General features: G+C 45.7%; 1 protein-coding gene across 7 annotated transcripts in view; it reads right to left on the bottom strand.

Annotated features, from left to right (window-relative positions):
* GTF2H2C (GTF2H2 family member C) overlaps positions 1-20088 on the bottom strand; it is a 130270-nt gene that overhangs the window by 90097 nt on the left and 20085 nt on the right. For 3 of the 7 annotated variants that reach the window (XM_070056837.1, XM_070056839.1, XM_070056838.1), the window contains exons 15-17: positions 17870-17909; positions 13582-13693; positions 5194-6395 (exon numbers count right to left, since the gene is read on the bottom strand). In XM_070056837.1, the coding sequence (XP_069912938.1) occupies positions 6382-6395; positions 13582-13693; positions 17870-17909 (166 nt within the window). In that variant the 3' untranslated portion in view covers positions 5194-6381. Of the gene's footprint in view, positions 1-627; positions 710-5193; positions 6396-7782; positions 7802-9933; positions 9983-13581; positions 13694-17869; positions 17910-20088 lie in introns of those variants that run through there. The other 4 variants (XM_070056833.1, XM_070056835.1, XM_070056836.1 and 1 more) reach the window with 4 other exon arrangements.

The following is a 20088-nucleotide window of genomic DNA, read 5'->3' as shown; positions in this document are numbered from 1 at the left end:
GTTCCATCACTTGCCGCTAGGAAATCCTTACCAATAAAAGATAAATAACTGGGGAGTGGGCATTTAGCCTCGTGGTTAATACTGGAGTACCTGAATTGCTTTCCTATTGCTGGCTCTTGACTCCATCTAACTACTAATGCAGTAGCAACAACTCAAGTAATTGGATTCCTGACACCCATGTGGGAGACCTGGGTTGGGGTCCCGACTCGTAGCCAGACGCAGCTCAGGCTGTGTGGCATCTGTGCATGGGTGCCCTCTCTGTCTCTCTGCCTATCTCAGAGCCACCTCTGAGGCCCTCTGTGCATGGTGGTGCCAGGTCAGCAGATCCTCAGACGGTGGCAGCCAAGGGAAGCTGGGAGGTGACCTCTGTCAAAGAGAGCAAGATTACCAGGAAGGCAGGCGGAACCAATCAAATGCCAGCTCTGGACAAAGAAATTCTAAGGGGTCCAGTTCAAAAACAGAGTGGGATTTTTTTTTAACTCTGCAGAAGAGAGGCAGGGGAATAAAATGTGAAGGAGAGAAACAAACAGAACCCATGGCTGAAAAAGGAGGTCGTCCCCTTCTGATTCACGTATTATTTGGTAATCAAAATACAACTTGAGAAAACATTTTGTTGTTACAAATTACCGTCACGTCAACAATTCCCTCGTAGCTTTGAATATACTGGATAATTTCTTCTGAAGTCTTCTTACTTTGAAGAAATTCACATCTATAATTGATAAGTATAATTGAAACATACCCAACACCATGACAGACATATATGACAATAAACATTTGTTAAGATGTATTGAATTGCTGAATTTTCTTTTTTATATAAAGATTTATTTTTATTTATTTGAAAGGCAGAATTGCAGAGGGAGGTAGAGACAGAGAGAGAGGTCTTTCATTCGATGGTTCACTCCCCAGATGGCCGCAATGGCCGGAGCTGTGCCCATCCAAAGCCAGGAGCCAGGAGCCTCCTTCAGGTCTCCCATGTGGCTGCAGGGGCCCAAGGACTTGGGCCAACCCCCACTGCTATCCCAGGTCATAGCAGAGAGCTGGATCGGAAGAAGAGCAGCCGGGACCAGAACCGGCACCCATATGGGCTGCCGGCGCCCCAGGCCAGGTTGTTAACCCACTGAGCCACAGCGCTGGCCCCGTTGAAGTTTCTTTTTTTTTTTTTTTTTTTTTTTTTTTTTTTTTTTTTGACAGGCAGAGTGGACAGTGAGAGAGAGAGACAGAGAGAAAGGTCTTCCTTTACCCTTGTTTCACCCCCCAATGGCCGCTGCGGCCAGCGCACCGTGCTGATCCGAAGCCAGGAGCCAGGTGCTTCTCCTGGTCTCCCATGTGGGTACAGGGGCCCAAGGACCTGGGCCATCCTCCACTGCACTCCCTGGCCACAGCAGAGAGCTGGCCTGGAAGAGGGGCAACCGGGACAGAATCCAGCGCCCCGACCGGGACTAGAACCCGGTGTGCCAGCACCGCAGGCAGAGGATTAGCCTAGTGAGCCGCGGCGCCGGCCGGGTTTATATGTTTAAAAATCACATCAATTATATTGTGTAATTACTACAGATAAAACTAAATTTACCTGGATCCTAAAAAAAAGAAAAACCATTTTTTCACTTAAAATGCTTCAGACATGGGTTTTTCACACGCTCAGCTGACATCAACCCGGTGTCCCACAGTGGACTCAATTCCTACACATCCCAGAGTCAGTGCAGCTCCCACAGAGCAGGGGCTCAGCTCCCCAAGTCTGTGCCCCACTTCAGATAGCAACCATGGCATCAGGTCCTCAGAACACCCACACTCCCCTCTGACTCGGCTACAAACCAGCTGCTCTCACAACACCCCCACCCCAGCTTGAAAATTGGCTACCAATGGCTCCTTGTCTTTATTGCTTTGATATAAGGAGTATTATAAAGGGGTGGGTAACTGCCAGTTGTAGGGGCTCTGTCCCCACGGAGTTGGGGCTGCATCAACCCAGCAGCCCTCCACACCTTGAGGCTTAGGACTCTTTTATGGAGCCTCCATCTCGTGGGCCTGATTCTTTGAACCACAGGTAAGTTACTGGTGATGAAAGTCACGCTGAAGTTCGAGGGGCGGGGCTGAACCTTCCAGCTCTCTGATCATGCCTCGGTCTTTTGGTAGCAAGATTTCAAGGGTCAGGCCTGCGCCGCGGCTCACTAGGCTAATCCTCCGCCTTCGGCGCCGGCACACCGGGTTCTAGTTCTGGTCGGGCGCCCGATTCTGTCCTGGTTGCCCCTCTTCCAGGCCAGCTCTCTGCTGTGGCCCGGGAGTGCAGTGGAGGATGGCCCAAGTGCTTGGGCCCTGCACCTGCATGCGAGACCAGGAGAAGCACCTGGCTCCTGGCTTCGGATTGGCACGGTGCGCCGGCCGCAGCGGCCATTGGAGGGTGAAGCAACAGTAAAGGAAGACCTTTCTCTTTCTCTCTCTCACTGCCTAACTCTGCCTGTCAAAAAAAAATAATATATATATAATTTATATATATATATAATTTATATATATATATATAAAGATTTCAAGGGTCTTAGAGGCATGTGTGTCAGGAACCAGGGACTAAGACCACATAGTCTAAAGTTCCTATCAGTCTACTCACTCAGGACATTACAAAGTTTCTTGGAGATTTGTGCCAGGAACAAGATAGGGAGCATGCATATTTGTTATACCGCAGTATCACAGCCTACTTCTTGCCAGGCACAAGTTTCCCACCCAAGAAAACCACCAGGCCCAGACCCTGCTCACCTTCTGAGATGAGACCAGGTACACAGTTTGGCGTGACCATAGACTCTTTTTTTTTCTTATTTGTTTAAATGAAAATCAGAGTTAGAGATGCTTCCATCCATTGATTCATTCCCCAAATGGTTACAATGGCCAGGGCTGGGCCAGGCAGAAGCCAGGAGCCTGGAACTCCATCCAGGTCTCCTACATGGGTGGCAGGGGCCCAAACACTTGGGCAATCTTCTGATGCTTGTCCTAGGTCATGAGCAGGGAGCTGGATTGGAAGTGGAGTAGCCAGGACACCAACCAGTGCTCATATGGGATGCTGGCATCATAGGCAGCAGGTTTAATTGCTATGCCACAACGCTGGCCCCACTTTTTTATTTTAAAGATTTGAGGCCGGCGCCATGGCTCACTAGGCTAATCCTCCGCCTTGCGGCGCCGGCACACGGGGTTCTAGTCCCGGTCGGGGCGCCGGATTCTGTCCCGGTTGCCCCTCTTCCAGGCCAGCTCTCTGCTGTGGCCAGGGAGTGCAGTGGAGGATGGCCCAAGTGCTTGGGCCCTGCACCCCATGGGAGACCAGGAGAAGCACCTGGCTCCTGCCATCGGATCAGTGCAGTGCGCCGGCCGCAGTGCACCAGCCGCAGTGGCCATTGGAGGGTGAACCAACGGCAAAGGAAGACCTTTCTGTCTCTCTCACTGTCCACTCTGCCTGTCAAAAAAAAAAAAAAAAAAAAAAGATTTGAAAAGCAGAGTGATGGAGAGGAAGAGAGAAAGAGATTTTCCATTGCACTTGCCAAATGGCTGCGGCTGGGCAAGACTGAAGCCAGCAGCCAGGAACTCCATCCAGGTCCCCCACAACTTGGGCCATCTTCTGCTGCTTTCCCAGGTACATTAGCAAGGAGCTGGCTCTGGAGCAGAGCAACTGGGACTTGAACTGGTGTTCCAATATGGCATGCTGGCACTGCAGGAGGCAGGTTAGCCCTCTGCACCACAATGCTGGCCATAGATTGTTGTTGTTGTTGTTGTTTGAAAAGCAGAGAAACACAGAGAAAAAGAGACAGATATATTCTACCCACTGGTTCATTCCCAAAAATGCCTGCAACAGCTGGGACTAGACTAGGTTGAAGTCAATAACAAGGTGCCAGGAACACAACCTGGGCCTCTAATGCTGGATAGTAGGGACTGAAGTACATGGGTGTGCACCTGCAGGGAGCTGAAATCAGCAGAGCCGGGATTTGAACCCAGACACTGATATGGGATGTGGCATCCCAGCTGGTACACCAAACGTCCACCCATGCCAGCCACAATTCTAAGCACTTTATATGTGTCCATCTAATTCCTTTAACAGTTCAGGTAAGTTAGATATTATCTCAACCCTACAGGTGAGGAAACTGTCTTGCTAGAATCTATACTTTTAATGTTTTTAAAGATTTATTTAACTATTTGAAAGGCATATTCAGACACACACACACAGATATATATAGAGAGAGAAAGATACCTTCCATCCACTGGTTCACTCCCTAAATGATTGCATTGACCAGAGTTGCACCGAGCTGAAGGCAAGAGCTTCATCTGGGTCTCCCATGTGGGTGCAGGGGCACAAGCACTTGTGCCGTCTTATGCTGCTTTCCCAGGTGCATTAGCAGAGAGCAGGACTGAAGGGAGTTGGATCTGAAGTGGAACAGACAGGACACAACCAGAGCCCTTATGAGGTGCTGGCATCCCACACGGCAGCTTTACCAGCTATGCCATAATGCCAGCCCTCATCATTGTGGTTTTAACTGCTTGTTGGTCATTCATATCTTATTTATTTATTTATTTGACAACTAGACAGTGAGAGAGAGACAGAGAGAAAGCCTTCTGTTGGTTCACCCCCGAAATGGCCGCTACAGCGGGAGCTACGCCAATCCAAAGCCAGGAGCCGGGTGTTTCTTCCTGGTGCCAGGTGTTTCTTCCCTTGTGGGTGCAGGTGCCCAAATGACCACAACAGCCAGGGCTGGGTCAGGCTGAAGACAGAAACTTGGAACTTCATCTGGGTCTGCCACATGGGTGCAGGGCCCCAAGGACTTGGGCCATCATCTGCTGCCTTCCCCGGAGCATTAGCAGGGAGCTGGGTGGGAAGTGGGGTTATTGGGACCCAAACCAGCACTCAGAAATGGGATACCAGATTGCAAGCAGCAGCTTAACCCACTGTGCCACAACAGGGTTCCCGCCTTTGTATTACTGAATTGCAGGAATTCTTTACAGATTGTGGTTACAGTCCTTAGATATTTACATTGTAAATGTGCTCTTTCAATCTGTGGCCTGTCTTTTCATTATTTTAACGGTATCTTTTGAAGTGCAGAAATAGTTAATATTGTACACCATCTGCTCTGAAGTTCACGGAGGTGTTCTAAATAGTGACGGTTGAACTGAGCAGTCCACCTGTTGGTTGCTAACATGGGGCAGATGGAAGTTTCCAACAATGCTTGGTACAGTTAAAAATATTTATTATTTATTTTATTTGAAAGGAGGAGTTACAGAGAGAGAGGGAGAGGGGTCTTCTTTCCGATGGTTCACTCCTTAAATGGCCGCAACAGCTACTGGGCAGATCTGAAGCCAGGAACCAGGAGCTTCTTCTGGGTCTCTCACATGCCTGCAGGGCCTCAAGCACTTGGGCCATCTTTCACTGCTTTTCCTATGCCATTAGCAAGGAGCCGAATCCAACGTGGAGCAGCTGGGACTCGAACTGGCACCCATATGGCATTGCAGGCAGTGGCTTAACCCCCTGCACCACAGCGCTGGCCCCATGGTACAACTTTAGAAAAACAGGTCAACAGAGTCATACAAAGTTAAATATGCATTTACCATTCTAACAATTTCATTCCTATATGTTTTCCCAAGAAAAATGGAAACATGAACTCACAAAGGCTTATATAAGAATGTTCATAGTAACGTTATTCTCAACAACCAAAAGAAACAGAAATTACCTCAGTGTCCACTGGTGATAAACATATATAAAGTATTTATACAGATGAAATATCGGAAGTAACACATGCAACAACATGAATAAACCTCAAAAGAAGCCACACAGACTATATAATTCAACTCCTAAGAAATTGCCTGTAACAGACAAAACTAGTCTACAGTGACAGAAAACACTCAGTGTTACCTGGTGCTGGAAGTCCTGGCGGTAACGACCCAAGGGAACCCTTCTGGAGTGAGGAAAACTTCCTGCCTCTTGACTGTGGTCATGGCTGCCTGGGTATCTACTTGCACGTTTGCCAAAAGCATGCCATTACTTAGAATGGGAGCACGTTATGTTAATTACAATGAAATTTTAAAAACTCTAAATATGTATGCAAATACATTAAGTTTACAGAAAATCTAGAAAGTGAGAAAGTAATTCCATGTTTGGGACTTGTTTTCTTTATCTACCTGAATTTTTTTTTAATTCAGTAGAATTCTATCAACAGGACCCGTCTGTAAGTAACCAACATGCCTCTGTAAATCCTCTGCTTGGGCATTCATCATAACCGTGGGGCTTCAACAGGTCTGTAATGGAGCCCGAGAACGCGCACTTCCAGTGAGCTCCCAGATGGCGCCGATACCAGCAGTCCAAGCTCTCCAACAAGAATCACTGATTACAGAAGCTCTTGAAAGACCCCTCTTCCTGCAGAGTCAATTCTTAATACCTGAAAATATGGGCTGCATTAGTCCCAAGAGGGTACATCCCAGGAACGGTAACACCTGAAAATCAAAACACTGTCCTGATGCTGAGGGGCAGAGATGAGACTGCACAAGCCAGCGTTTGCAAGCTGTTCAGTTTCATGTATCCTGTAAGTTTTTGAAAAATTAGATGGCAGCTTTAAAGCTTAGGAGAATTCACTTTAGAAACCCAGTGTTTCACTTTCCCTGTATATGGCACCAGAACACCTACCTGCCCAGAAGGAAAAGTGGGCTGGGGCTGGAAATGGTTGCCTTGAGGAAAATGTGTTTTTTGAACTAGGTAACAAACACACACGCGTAACATTCAAGAAGCACAAATGGAGGTACAGTAGAAACAACCTCCACGGCGACCCGCACACAGCAGCCCTGCGGCTCTGGAGGGGCAGGTGCTTTCCAGACGCACCACGCTGCATTCCCCTGGTCTCCTTTCACACACCTGCGCTACCTGACATGGGTTTGCATCCACCTCCTTGTACGGCTGCTCTTTTGCACTCCCACAACACTCGACATGTTGTTAGCACGTTCACATGGGCTTCTTTACAAGTCTCAAGACTGGAAGGTCCACAGGAACCATGAGATCAGGGTTCATGTCCTCTGTTCAATGTCAACATCCCTAATGTCTAGACTGCTATCAGACTTAAACAAGATGTCCAAGTTTGTTGGGTGAATTTATAAATTAATGAATGAACAAACTGGATACTGTACCCAGGGCTCGGGCCAGAGTGAGATTTTAGTACCCTACGGATGCCAGCAGACCCCAGTCCATTTGTAATACCCTTCCCTGGAGCAGAATGGACAGAATAATGAATCCTCCGTCCTAAAAGAACCAGACTCAAAGGGACCCCAGTGTGACAGCCTCCTGCAGGGACTCAAACTTCTTGCCCTTTCTCCTAACTTCTGCCACTCACTAAAGGCCTTGGGACTCCATCAACCCACTTCCCAAGTGCCGGTTGTACCCCTTCTCTCTCACCACTTATGAAATCATTTCAAGTTAGGAATTTGCCAGTCTATTAGAGGTACAGAAAGCTGAGTACAGACATCACCACAAACATGAGGAAGCTGCAAAGCATTGAGAAATCTTGAAGAATCCTTACAGTTTTCTTGTCTACTTCTGTGCTGAGCAGCATCAGCCCTGCTGAACCGTTTTGGCATAGTGCTTCATTTCTTAAAAAAAGTAAAAAACCCAACAGGATCCACACACCACAAAACTCACAAAAATAACAGAATTGAAAGGGCACGTGAAGAACAACTAAAGAGGGACTGAATGCTAACGGGTATGGAACTTCTTCTTAGGGTGAGTATGTGAGCTGCAAGGTCTGTACTGATACCTCATGTTTCATTCTTCATCGCTTTTCTTGCTTGGCCAACCTACCTACGGATATGAGAATTATATTGAGCCAACTTCTGGTTTTACTGATTTTCTCTATTGTTTCCCTCATACTTCTTTTTATTCACACACACACACACATTTCCTCCTTTCTTACATAATGGGTAGTATATGATATCCTCTAAATGTTATTATTTTCTGAAAATCTATTTCAGGCAGAAGGAAAATCGTCCTTAAATAGATATGAGATGTGGGGCCGGCACCGTGGCTCACTTGGCTAATCCTCTGCCTGCGGCACCAGCATCCCATATGGGCACTGGGTTCTAGACCCAGTTGCTCCTCTTCCAGTCCAGCTCTCTGCTGTGGCCCAGGAGGGCAGTGAAGATGGCCTGGGTATTTGGGCTCCTGTGCCCGCATGGGAGACCAGGAGGAGGCACCTGTCTCCTGGCTTCGAATCGGTGTAGCTCCAGCCATAGCAGCCATTTGGGGGGTGAACCAACGGAAGGAAGACCTTTCTCTCTCACTGTCTAACTCTATCTGTAAAAAAAAAAATATAGATATGAGATGCAAAAACAAAAAGGGGCTGGCACTGTGGCTCAGCAGGTTAACCCCCTGGCCTGAAGCGCAGGCATCCCATATGGACGCTGGTTCAAGACCTGGCTGCTCTACTTCCCATCCAGCTCTCTGCTATGGCCTGGGAAAACAGTAGAAGATGGCTCAAGTCCTTGGGCCCCTGTACGCGCGTGGGAGACCTGGAAGAGGCTCCTGGCTTCGATCAGCACAGTTCTGGCCGTTGCAGCCAAATGGGGAGAGAACCATTGGATGGAAGACGCTCTCTCTCTCTCTGCCTCTCTTCTCTCTGTGTAACTCTGACTTTCGAATAAATAAATAAATATTTTTAAAAAATAGATATGAGACGCAAGAAGAAATGAAGAGCCAAGAATGTGATAAATACGTAAGACTAAATCTTAGCCGGCGCCGCGGCTCACTAGGCTAATCCTCCGCCTAGCGGCGCCGGCACACCGGGTTCTAGTCCCGGTCGGGGCGCCGGATTCTGTCCCGGTTGCCCCTCTTCCAGGCCAGCCCTCTGCTGTGGCCAGGGAGTGCAGTGGAGGATGGCCCGGGTGCTTGGGCCCTGCACCCCATGGGAGACCAGGAAAAGCACCTGGCTCCTGGCTCCTGCCATCGGATCAGCGCAGTGCGCCGGCCGCGGCGGCCATTGGAGGGTGAACCAACGGCAAAGGAAGACCTTTCTCTCTGTCTCTCTCTCTCACTGTCCACTCTGCCTGTCAAAAAAAAAAAATTTAAAAAATAAAAAAAAGACTAAATCTTAAGATTAAGATTAATCTTAATTAATAAATATGGGCTGCCTAGTCCTGGTCGGGGCGCCGGATTCTGTCCCGGTTGCCCCTCTTCCAGGCCAGCTCTCTGCTGTGGCCCGGGAGTGCAGTGGAGGATGGCCCAAGTGCTTGGGCCCTGCACCCCATATGAGACCAGGAGAAGCACCTGGCTCCTGCCATCGGATCAGCGCGGTATGCCGGCCACGGTGTGCCGGCCGCAGCGTGCTGGCCACGGCGGCCATTGGAGGGTGAACCAACGGCAAAAGGAAGACTTTTCTCTCTGTCTCTTTCTCTCACTATCCACTCTGCCTGTCAAAAAATAAATAAATAAATGTGGGCTGCTTATAACAAGTATTAATCCTATAAAAATTAAATATACAACAGTAATAACATTTATATGAAGACAGTAATAAATGGAATTAAGGTGTTTTGAGTCCTTGTGCTGTCAGTGGAGCGATTACAAAGTTACACAGTAACTTTAGCTTTGGATAAGCTATGGATGCATTCTGGACAACACTTTCTCATGCATCCTCAGATTCCCTGGACTGCCTCCCTCCTTTCCAAAGGTGTAGTCTGCTTTTGACTCTGCTCTGCTGCTGCCTTGTGTCCAGTCTCCTGAGGTGGTGGCACCAGGCCCATCTGACCAGATTTGCTAGTGCCATTGTGCTGGCTCCCTGAGCAGCCAGTGAAGTACTGAGAGAAACGGGCAAACTGTGACCAAGGGGAATGGGCTACAGGAGACGCTAGGAAACAAGTTATCTTTCCTCCCTCCCCTTGAGGGAACGCATGGAGGGGCAGTGTCTCCTCACAGACTTTCTAGAGAAGTCTCACACTCACTTGCTGAAAGACTCCAATATCTCTTCATAGCCTGTCACGAAGCTGGCCACTGTGAAAACACAACGCATCATGTTGTTCCTTGCCTTGCTTGCCCTTTTCTTCCTCACTCTCACCTTCCCAGGTCTGAACCACCCAAATAAAGTAAAAATACTTGCTTCTTTGCCTCAGGTTCTATGTTATAGGACCCAAAACAAGAAGGTCTTTCTGTTTTAATTTTTAAGGGAACCAATGAAGAAAAACAGATGAAGAAAGAGAATAATCAATTCACAAGAAGACAAGAAAGAAAAGGAAAGATGAAATAATTGAAGCCAACAGCACAAAGATGACAGATGTAAATATACAAGTGGTAAAATATGAGTATATTTTTCATACATAAATAATACATATATTTACCTTTATTAAATAAACTTAATTTACATACTAAATATAAATGGACTAAATGCTTCAGTTAAGACAAAGACTGTCACACCAAATAAAAACATTAAGTAAAGATATATACATTTGAAAGTATTTAAAGCCTAATTTTCATAATGGATTTTAAGTATTAATTAACTGAACATGGAACTCAGACACATGATTCAGAAAGATCTCTAATGTTACACAGTTTTCACTAATACAGCGTATTGTGGTATTCCAAGAAGGAAATTAAGAGGCCACAACTGTCTTACATTATTTCTGCAATCTTAAACAAAATTTTCTCAATTATTGTGAAAAAAATAATTCTTCCTTAAGCATGATCAAATATGCAAATAAAACTATAAAGAGATAAAACGATAAAGAGATAAAGCTGTGAACTATATTACGTTGGGAAAATGAGTCTTTAATAATAGTTCTGGTAATTTTTCAAGAGGTAACTATTCAAGGTCTTCTTTCTAAGCCAGGTAGGGTTGAGAAAGAAAACTCTTGACTCTGTTACAGCTATCTCCTGCAAGCCACTGATATCTCTGTTGATAAACAGAAGGAAGACAGCTGTTTTCAGGGTACCTATGGCTGAAATTTGTTTCCATATAACAAACCACTAGGTCCAGGCTCAAGGAGCATAACTCCAAGAAAAACACCTGTTTGGTCATGTATCTGTGTGTGTGTGTGTGTGTGTGTGAACACTTGTTGAAAATGCAAACTTCTGGGCTCTACCAAAAATAAACTGAATATACTCTTCAAGGTAGAATTACAGTATCTTTACTGATCATGTTCCTTAGTAAGAATACCTAAAATAAAATATTTCATATTGAAACTCAATTTAGAGTTACTAAAATTTGTATATATAATAATATACTTTTGTTTCTTTTTCTTTTCTTTTTAAAAAAATTTAATTATTTGAAAGGGGAATGAGAGAGACAGAAAGAGAGATCTTCCATCCACCGATTCACCTCCCAAATAGCTGCAATAAGTGGGGCTGGGCCAGGCCAAAGCAAGGAACCAGGAGTTTCCTCAGAGTCTTCCTTGTGGGTGCAAGGCCCAAGCACTTGAGCCATCCTCCACTGCTTTCCCAGGCACATTAGCAGGGAGCTGGATCAGAAGTGGAGCAGCCAAGACCGAAACTGGTGTCCATATAGGAAGCTGGTGTTGTAGACGCCAGCCCCTTTAACAGACTTTTCTATGGAAGGTGGATTCACTCCCAACAGAGTACATCTGGGAAGAATTTTACTCATAATGATATTATGTATTTACTTTGAATCTAAAACATAGACTACATCATACATTCTCATCTAAGTTTCTCTGATGACTCAGAGTGGGAAAGTTGAGAGACAAACAGTCCCTGAGTAGGAAATATAGAATAGTTAACAGGGATAGACACCACAACTCTGGCCTTTCTAGCCTGAACTACAAGGCAAAACAGCCTCAGATACCAAAGAACCAAATGTTTGTATTAGATATACCCCACCAAGTAAAATACTTTAACAATTATTATGCAGTAACCTTTAGTATGTGTGCTACCAAAGCGAGCACTATAAAGTAACCTTTAAAGCAAAAGGCTTAGTATATGAGAGTGAAAGGGTTGGACAACATGCTTTCCCTCACTGCATTTGAATCTCACCCTTAGCAAAGCTTTCTAGTTCTGCTACTGCGGTAAATGATAAAGGCAAGAGTATCAACTAGCCTTGTGGCATCTTTGCTTATAGAAAAATGACTCTTGGGGCCGGTGCTGTGGCACAGCAGGTAAAACTGCCGCCTACAGTTCCGGCATCCCATATGGGCGCCAGTTCGATTGCTGCTGCTCCACTTTCAATCCAGCTCTCTGCCATGGCCTGGGAGAGCAGTGGAAGATGGCCCAGGTCCTTGGGGCCCTGCACCTGTGTGGGAGACCTGGAAGAAGCTTCTAGCTCCTGGCTTCGGATCAGCGCAGCTCTGGCTACTGCAGCCAATTAGGGAGTGAACCAGAGGATAGAAGACCTCTCTCTCTCTCTGCCTCTCCTTCTCTCTCTCTGTAACTCTGTCTTTCAAATAAATGAATGAATGAAAGAAAGAAAGAAAGACAGACAGACAGACAGACAGAGAGACAGACTCTTAACTGAGAAATCACATCTGGATGAGACGCGCTATAAATAACCTGACGGCAACCTCATGCTCCAGGCTTCCCGAGTGGTGGCTACTGAAATGCACACACCTCCTGTGAGGACCCTGGAAGCTGTGCTAAGACAATCTGGTTCTCTGATGGTCCCCGAGAATCTCATCTCCTTGCAGCTGAACTATGCTGGGAGGACTATGGCTAATGAGAACCGCCTGGGGCTACCCTGCTGGCACCAAGTGTGGCCATGGCAGTACTTATGTTTACAGGATTAACCTAAAGAGATCATAGCCACAATTAATTTCAGTTGTACCAATCTTATAATTATATTCCAAATGTTTTAAAGCCTCTGGTGGATATAGCAATGCCATTTCATATGTATTAATTTCATAACTATTAACTAATGTTCATATTACATTGGATTTATGTTTACACTTAACTTTTTTTTTTACACTAAGTTAACAAATCAAAATAAATTGTGGGGTAGGCATTTAGCCTAGCAGTTAAGACACTGCTTAAGATGCCTGCATCCCTTATCGCAGTACCTGGGTTTTAACAGTCAGCTTTGGCTCCCGACTCCAGTTTTCTGCCAATGTAGAACCTGGGGGGCAGCACTGCTGGCTCAAGTAATTGTGTTCCTGCCACCAACATATCAAACCTGGATTGAGTTCCCAGCTCCAGGTTTTGGCTGAGCCCAGCCCAGATATCGTGGGCATTTGGGGACTTAATCAATGGACAGTTCGTTCTTCTCTGTGTCTATCTTTTTTCATGTGTGTATGTGTACGTGCCTGATTCTCAAAATAAGTTTTTGAATTATAATGAATTGCAAAATCTCAATTTCAAAAAATGAAATTATTACAACTTAATATTATAAATAAGTTACATATAATGCATATTGACTGAAAAATTCTGACTAAATGGAAAAAAAACTAATTAAATGAAATACTACTAAATTCCAGGCATTTCTATGACAAAAAAATTCAATAAAATATATTTTCGAAGCAAACATTTTCTTAAGATGTTTCTTTTCAATTTATTCTTCGTGCCTTCATTGAAGCTTCCTCTGAAGAACCATTTAAACATTCGTACCTTTGATTTTATAACACATACAATGCATACTACAAGTTGGAATCAAATACCTGAAGGAGCTGGAAGTTTATGAATACAGCCAGGACAACAGTGGAGAGAGTCATGAACGAAAACATCACAGTCCACACAGAAGACATTCTGGCACGCAGAGCAAACATAGACCTGCATTGAAAAGAAGAAAAGGAGTTGAGTGGTTCCCAAAGTTAAGTGCAGCACAGCTAACAGACATCCAAGTAGCTTTGTTCTTTTATATCCCTATCAGTTTTTCCCTACCCATTTCCATTGTAAAATATATTCTCAAATTTAAGGCAACTGCCGTAGGCCTATGGTGCAGCAGTTAAAGTCACTGCTTGGGATGCCTGTATTCTGTATCAGAGATCCTGGTTCAAGTATCAGTTACTCCGTTTCCCATCCACTTTCCTGCTAATGACACACTGGGAGGCAGCAAGTGGGGCTTTAGTACTTGGGTCACTCCCACTCACCTGGAAAACCCATTGAGTTCTGGGGTTCTGGCTTAGACTTAGGCCAGCGTGGGCAGTTGTGGGCATCTGAGGTGTGAACCAGCAGATCTCTATTTCTCCATCTCTGTCTTTCAAACAAAATCAAAAGGAAAAAAAAAAATCCAAGGAGACTTTTTTTTCCTCAAACCTATTCCTTAAAAATGAGGAAATGAAGGGCTGGCATTGTGATGTGACAGGTGAAGCCTCTGCATGGGACTCTGCCACCCTATGTGATCACTAGTTCAAGACCCAGCTGCTCCACTACCAATCCAGCTCCCTTCTAATGTGCCTGGAAAAGCAGCAGAGGATGGTCCAAGTGCTTGGACCCCTGCACCCACGTGGAAGACCTGAAAGAAGCTCCTGACTCTTAGCTTCAGCTTGGCCAGTCCTAGCTGTTGTGGCCATTTAGGGAGTAAACCAGTGCACAGAAGATCTCGCGCTCTCTTTCATCCACCTTCTGTAACTCTGTCTTTCAAATAAATAAAAAATAAATCTCAAAACAAAAAACATGAGGCAATGGCTGTTTTGGTTCCTTATAGTCTATACTATCATAGCACACTCTCAACGACTTTGAAATCAGTGTTCCTTTGCAATGCTGGGGAACCTTTTTTCTGCCAAGGTCCACACAAACTTATCAACTTAAACATTAGTCTACTTGGGGCTGGCATTGTAGTGTAGTGGGTTAGGCAGCATTCTGCAATGGCAGCAAACCATATGGACATAAGTTTGAATCCCAGATGCTCTGCTTCTGATTCAGCTCCCTGCTAATTCATCCGGGAAAGCAGCAGAAGATGGCCCAAGTGTTTGGGTCCCTGCACTCGGGTGGGAGACCTGGCTGGCTGAAGTTCTGGCTCCTGGCTTTGGCCCTGGCCCAGGCCAGGCTGTTGTGGCCATTTGGGGAAAGAACCAGAGGATGGAAGATCTCTCTCTCTCTGTCCCTCTGTAACTCTGCCTTTCAAATAAATAAAATAAAAATAAAGAAAAAATTAGTTGGGGCCTGCACTGTAGCGCAGCAGGTAAAGCCGCCACCTGCAGCATCAACATCCCATATGGGTGCCAGTTTAAGACCGGCTGCTCCACTTCCAATCCAGCTCTCTGCTGTGGCCTGGGAAAGCAGTAGAAGATGGCCCAAGTCCTTGGACCCCTGCACCCGTATGTGAAACCTGGAAGAATCTCTTGGCTCCTGACTTCAAATCAGCCCAGCTCCAGCCATTGCAGCCATTGTGGCCATTTGGGGAGTGACCCAGCGGATGGAAGATGTCTCTGTCTCTGCCTCTCTGTAACTCTGCCTTCCAAATAAATAAATAAATCTTAAAAAAAAAAAAAAAAAAAAAGTAGTCTACTCTACATTTACTGAATTTCAAGTCTTGCCTGTGGTTGCTTTGGCAGGGTGAAACCAAATGATGTCATGGGCCTTATCCAGCCTGCAGGCCAGATGGTCCCCACCTCTGATTTTGAGTGTCCCCCAGCAGGTTCAATTAGAACCAGAAGCACAGGGGCTGGCATTGTGGTACAGCGGGCTACGTTCTGATCCAGCTCCCTGATAATGTGCTAGGAAGGCAGTGGAACACGGCCCAAGTACCTGGGCCCTTGTACCCACCTGAAAGATCTGAACAGAGCTCCTGTCTCATAGCTTTAGGGTGTCCTGTCTTGGCCATTGCAGTCATTTGAAGAATGAACCATACGACTGAAGAGCTATCAGTATTTCTCTGTGTTTCTCCCTCTCTCTGTGTGGCTCTACTTTTTCAAACAAATAAATAAACAAATCTTTTTTTTTTTTTTTTTAAACAGGCAGAGTTAGACAGTGAGAGAGAGAGAGAGAAAAAAAAAGGTCTTCCTTTTCCATTGGTTCATTCCCCAAATGGCTGCTATGGCCAGCGCACTGTGCCAATCCGAAGCCAGGAGCCAGGTGCTTCCTCCTGGTCTCCTATGCGGGTGCAGGGCCAAAGCACTTGGGCCATCCTCCACTGCCTTCCCGGGCCACAGCAGAGAGCTGGACTGGAAGAGGAGCAACCAGGACTAGTACCTGGCACCCCAACCAGGACTAGAACCCAGAGTGCTGGCACCACAGGCAGAGGATTAGCCTAGTGAGCCGTGGCGCTGGCCAAATAAACAAATCTTTAAAAAAAATGAGAGAGAAAGAAAAGCACCAAAATTTAACACACATAATCCCTCGTAGGGAAGGACTTCACAACTGGAAAACTGATATTTTTCTTTCAATCAAAACTTGAAAGAATCTGTCAAATGACACATATTAAGACAACTAAAAAACAAAAACACTTTTTATCAGCATTACAAACAAGGGCACTGGTGCTTTCAGATAAAATTTATAGGGCAGGAGGTGGTGCTATGGTGTAGCAGGTAAAGCAAACAACTGCAAGGCCAGCATCCCATATGAGTGCTGGTTCAAGTCTTAGCTGCTACACTTCTGATCCAGCTTCCTGTGTGGCCTGGGAAAGCAGTAAAAGATGGCCCAAGTGCTTGGGCCCCTGCACCCTGGTGGGAGGCTCAGAAGAAGCTCCTGGGTCCTGGCTTTGGATTGGGTCAGCTCCTGCAGTTATGGCTATTTGAGGAGTGAACCATCGAATGGAATACCTCTCCCTCTCTGCCTCTGCCACTCTGTAACTCTGCCTTTCAAATAAATAAATGAATATTTTTAAAGGTTTATTTATTTATTTGAAAGGCAGAGTTACACAGAGAGAGGAGAGGTAGAGAGTCTTCCATCTGATGGTTCACTCCCCAATTGGTCGCAATGGCCAGAGATGAGCCTATCCAAAGCCAAGAGCCAGGAGCCTCCTCCGGTCTCCCACGCAGGTGCAGGGGCCCAAGGACCTGGGCCATCTTCTACTGCTTTCCCAGGCCACAGCAGAGAGCTGGATCAGAGAAGAGCAGCCGGGACTAGAACCGGTGCCCATATGGGATGCCAGCACTTCAAGCCAGGGCGTTAACCTGCTGCACCACAGTGCCAGCCCTATAAATGAATCTTAAAAAAGAAGTGCAGCTGTGGGGTCAGCATCATGGTGTAGTGGATGAAGGCACCGCCTGTGATGCTGGCATCCCACATGGGCACTGGTTCGTGTCCCAGCTGTTTCACTTCCAGTCTAGCTCTCTGCTAATGGCCTGTGAAAAACAGTGGAAGACGACCCAGGTGTTTGGGCCCCTGCTACCCTTGGGAGACCTGGAGGAGGCTCCTGGCTTCAGTCTTGACCAGCGCTGGCCATTGCGACCATCTGGGGAGTCAACCAACAGATGGAAGATCTCTCTGTCTATCTCTGTATCTGTCTCTCCCTCTCTCTCTGTAACTTTTCCAAATAAATAAATAATCTTTTAAAAAAAGAAAGAAATGGAACAAATGGGACTCAAACTGACACTCTGATATGAGATGCTAACATCGTTAAGCGGCCACTTAATCAGCTGTGCCCTAGCCCCTATACAAGTTTATATATTCAAATTGACCCTCTCCAAAATTGTAACATTTTCTCATTGGTACAATAGGGGAATCACCAACGTGTGGCCACCTGAAATGGCCACTCAAAATGAGTTATGACAGAGCCTAAAATATAATATGAAGACAAATGTTATGTACTTCCAAAATAATACAGTTTACCCTGAAAATGAAGATAAAGAATAAAAATATATTTATAGAATTTATATTTTATATTTTAGAATGCAGCATGATAAAACTATTGATGATTAAATTATTTTGCTCCCACTTTACCTCTACCTCTTGTAATTATATTCATGAGGAAAAACCTGATGTCAGGCTGGTATTCAACAACCTGTGGAAAATTTATTGTACTACCATATTACTCAACATTTAGAAAGTCAATGAACTTACATGTTGGTCTTTCAATTCCCCCTGACAGCCATAGCAAAATCTGAAAAACAAAGTTCAAGAAGCAATCTTAAAAGAATTCACTCATTATAATAATTCAACAAATTTAAACAATTAGAATCATTTAAATTAGTAATTGTTTTTTTAAAAGATTTATTTACTTATTTGAAAGGCAGAGCATCAGAGAGGGAGAGACAGAGACAAGGAGAAAGACAGAGACATCTTCTATTCGCTGTTTCACTCTCTAAATGGCCCGAAGAGCAAAGATTGGGACAAGCCAAAACCGGGACCCAGGAACTCTACACATGTCTTCCCAGCTGGAGGCAAAAGCCAAAGTACTTGAGCCAACTACTTCTTTCCCAGGCATATTAGCAGGAAGCTGGGTTGTGGTGGAGCAGCCAGGACTCAAACTGGCACTCAGACACATCATGCCAGTAAAAAAAGTAGTGGCTTAACTTACTGCACCACAATGCCAGCCCCTGTCATTTTTCTTTAAAAACAAGGCTGATTTATTTATTTAAATGGCAGAATGAGAGAGACACACACAGAGAGAGAGACAGAACTAGAGCTTGTTTTATTCTTGGAGATTTATTTATTGGGGCCAGCAACGTGGCATAGGTTAAGCCTCTGCCTGCAGTGCTGCCATTCTATATGGGCAACTGGTTCAAATCCTGGCTGTTCCACTTCCCACCCAGCTCTCTGCTGTGGCCTGGGAAAGCAGTGGAAGATGGCCCAAGTGCTTGGACCCCCACACCTACTCTGGAGAACGAGAAAACGCTCCTGGACCCTAGCTCCTGACTCCAGACAGGCCCAGACATATCCACTGTGGCCATTTGGGGAATGAATCAGCACCCTGAAGATCTCTCTTTCCTTCTTTCTGTATCTCTGCCTCTCAAATAAATAAATCTTAAAGAAAGAGAAAGAGAGAGAGAGAGATCTTCTGTCCACTGGTTCATTCCCCAAATAACCACAACAGCCAGTGCTGGGCCAGACTGAAGCCAGGAGCCAGGAACTTCTTTCAGGTCTCCCATGTGGGTGCAGGGGCCCAAGCACTTGAGCCATCTTCCATTGCTTTCCCAGGCACATTAGCAGAGAGCTGAATCAGAAGTGCAATAGTGGGCTGGCGCTGTGGAGTAGTGGGTAAAGCCACCGCCTGCAGTGCTGTCATTCCATGTGGGTGCCAGTTTGAGTCCCAGCTGTTCCACTTCTGATCCAGCTCTGCTGTGGCCTGGGAAAGCAGTAGAACATGGCCCAAGTCCTTCAGCCCCTGCACCTGCATGGGAGACCCAGAAGAAGCTCCTGGCTCCTGATCAGCCCAATTCTGGCCATTGCGGTCATTTGGGGATTGAACCAGAAGATGGAAGACCGACCTCCCTCCTCTCTCCCTCTCTCCCTCTCTCCCTCTCTCTCTCTCTCTCTGCCTCTCTGTAACTCTGCCTTTCAAATAAATATATAAAAATCTTAAAAAAAAAAAAAAAAGTGGAACAGCTGGGTATCAAAGCAGTGCTCATATGGGATGCTGGCACTGTAGGTGGCAGTTTAACACACTACACTACAGCACCAGCCTCAGAACTAGAGCTATTTAGTTAATTAGTAATGGTCCCTTTTTTTGAAAGATTTATTTATTTGAAAGGCAGAGCATTAGAGAGGGAGAGATGGAGACAGAGACAGACAGAAGACAGACAGAGTGAGTGAGAGAGATGCATCTTCTATCTACTAGTTCATTCCCCAAAAGCCTCCAACAGCCAGGGCCAGGCCAAGCTAAAGCCAGGAGTTGGGAACTCCACCCAGGTTTCCCACATGGGTGGCACAGACCCAAGTAATTGGGTCATCATCTGCTGTCTTCCCAGGAACACTAGCAGGAAGCTGGATTGAAAGAAGAGCAACCCGGACTTGATCCCAAGCACTTGGAGTTAGGTTGCTGGTGCTGCAAGTGGCAACTTAACCTGTGGCACCACAACACCAGCCCCGAAATTAGTAATTGTCTTGACACACTGATTTTGAGGAGAGCTAAGAATACCAACACTTCAAATAAATTCCAAAGTATGTCTCAAGGTCATCTAACAGCCCAAAATTCAGTTCTTGTTTTCATTAAGATTAAATAATAAGCATTTTCTCTCAACTGAGATTCTGGGTGAGAATTAATCTTTACCAAAGATGATAGTTTACAAGGACAGAAGAGAATCTCTTACATACAGTAGTTACTCAGCAGCTTCAAGGCA

Source organism: Oryctolagus cuniculus, chromosome 14 (assembly GCF_964237555.1).
Source record: "Oryctolagus cuniculus chromosome 14, mOryCun1.1, whole genome shotgun sequence".
Classification (NCBI taxonomy): Eukaryota; Metazoa; Chordata; class Mammalia; order Lagomorpha; family Leporidae; genus Oryctolagus; species Oryctolagus cuniculus.
The sequence above is the reverse complement of the archived record's forward strand: the minus strand, read 5'-3'. Positions and strand labels throughout refer to the sequence as shown.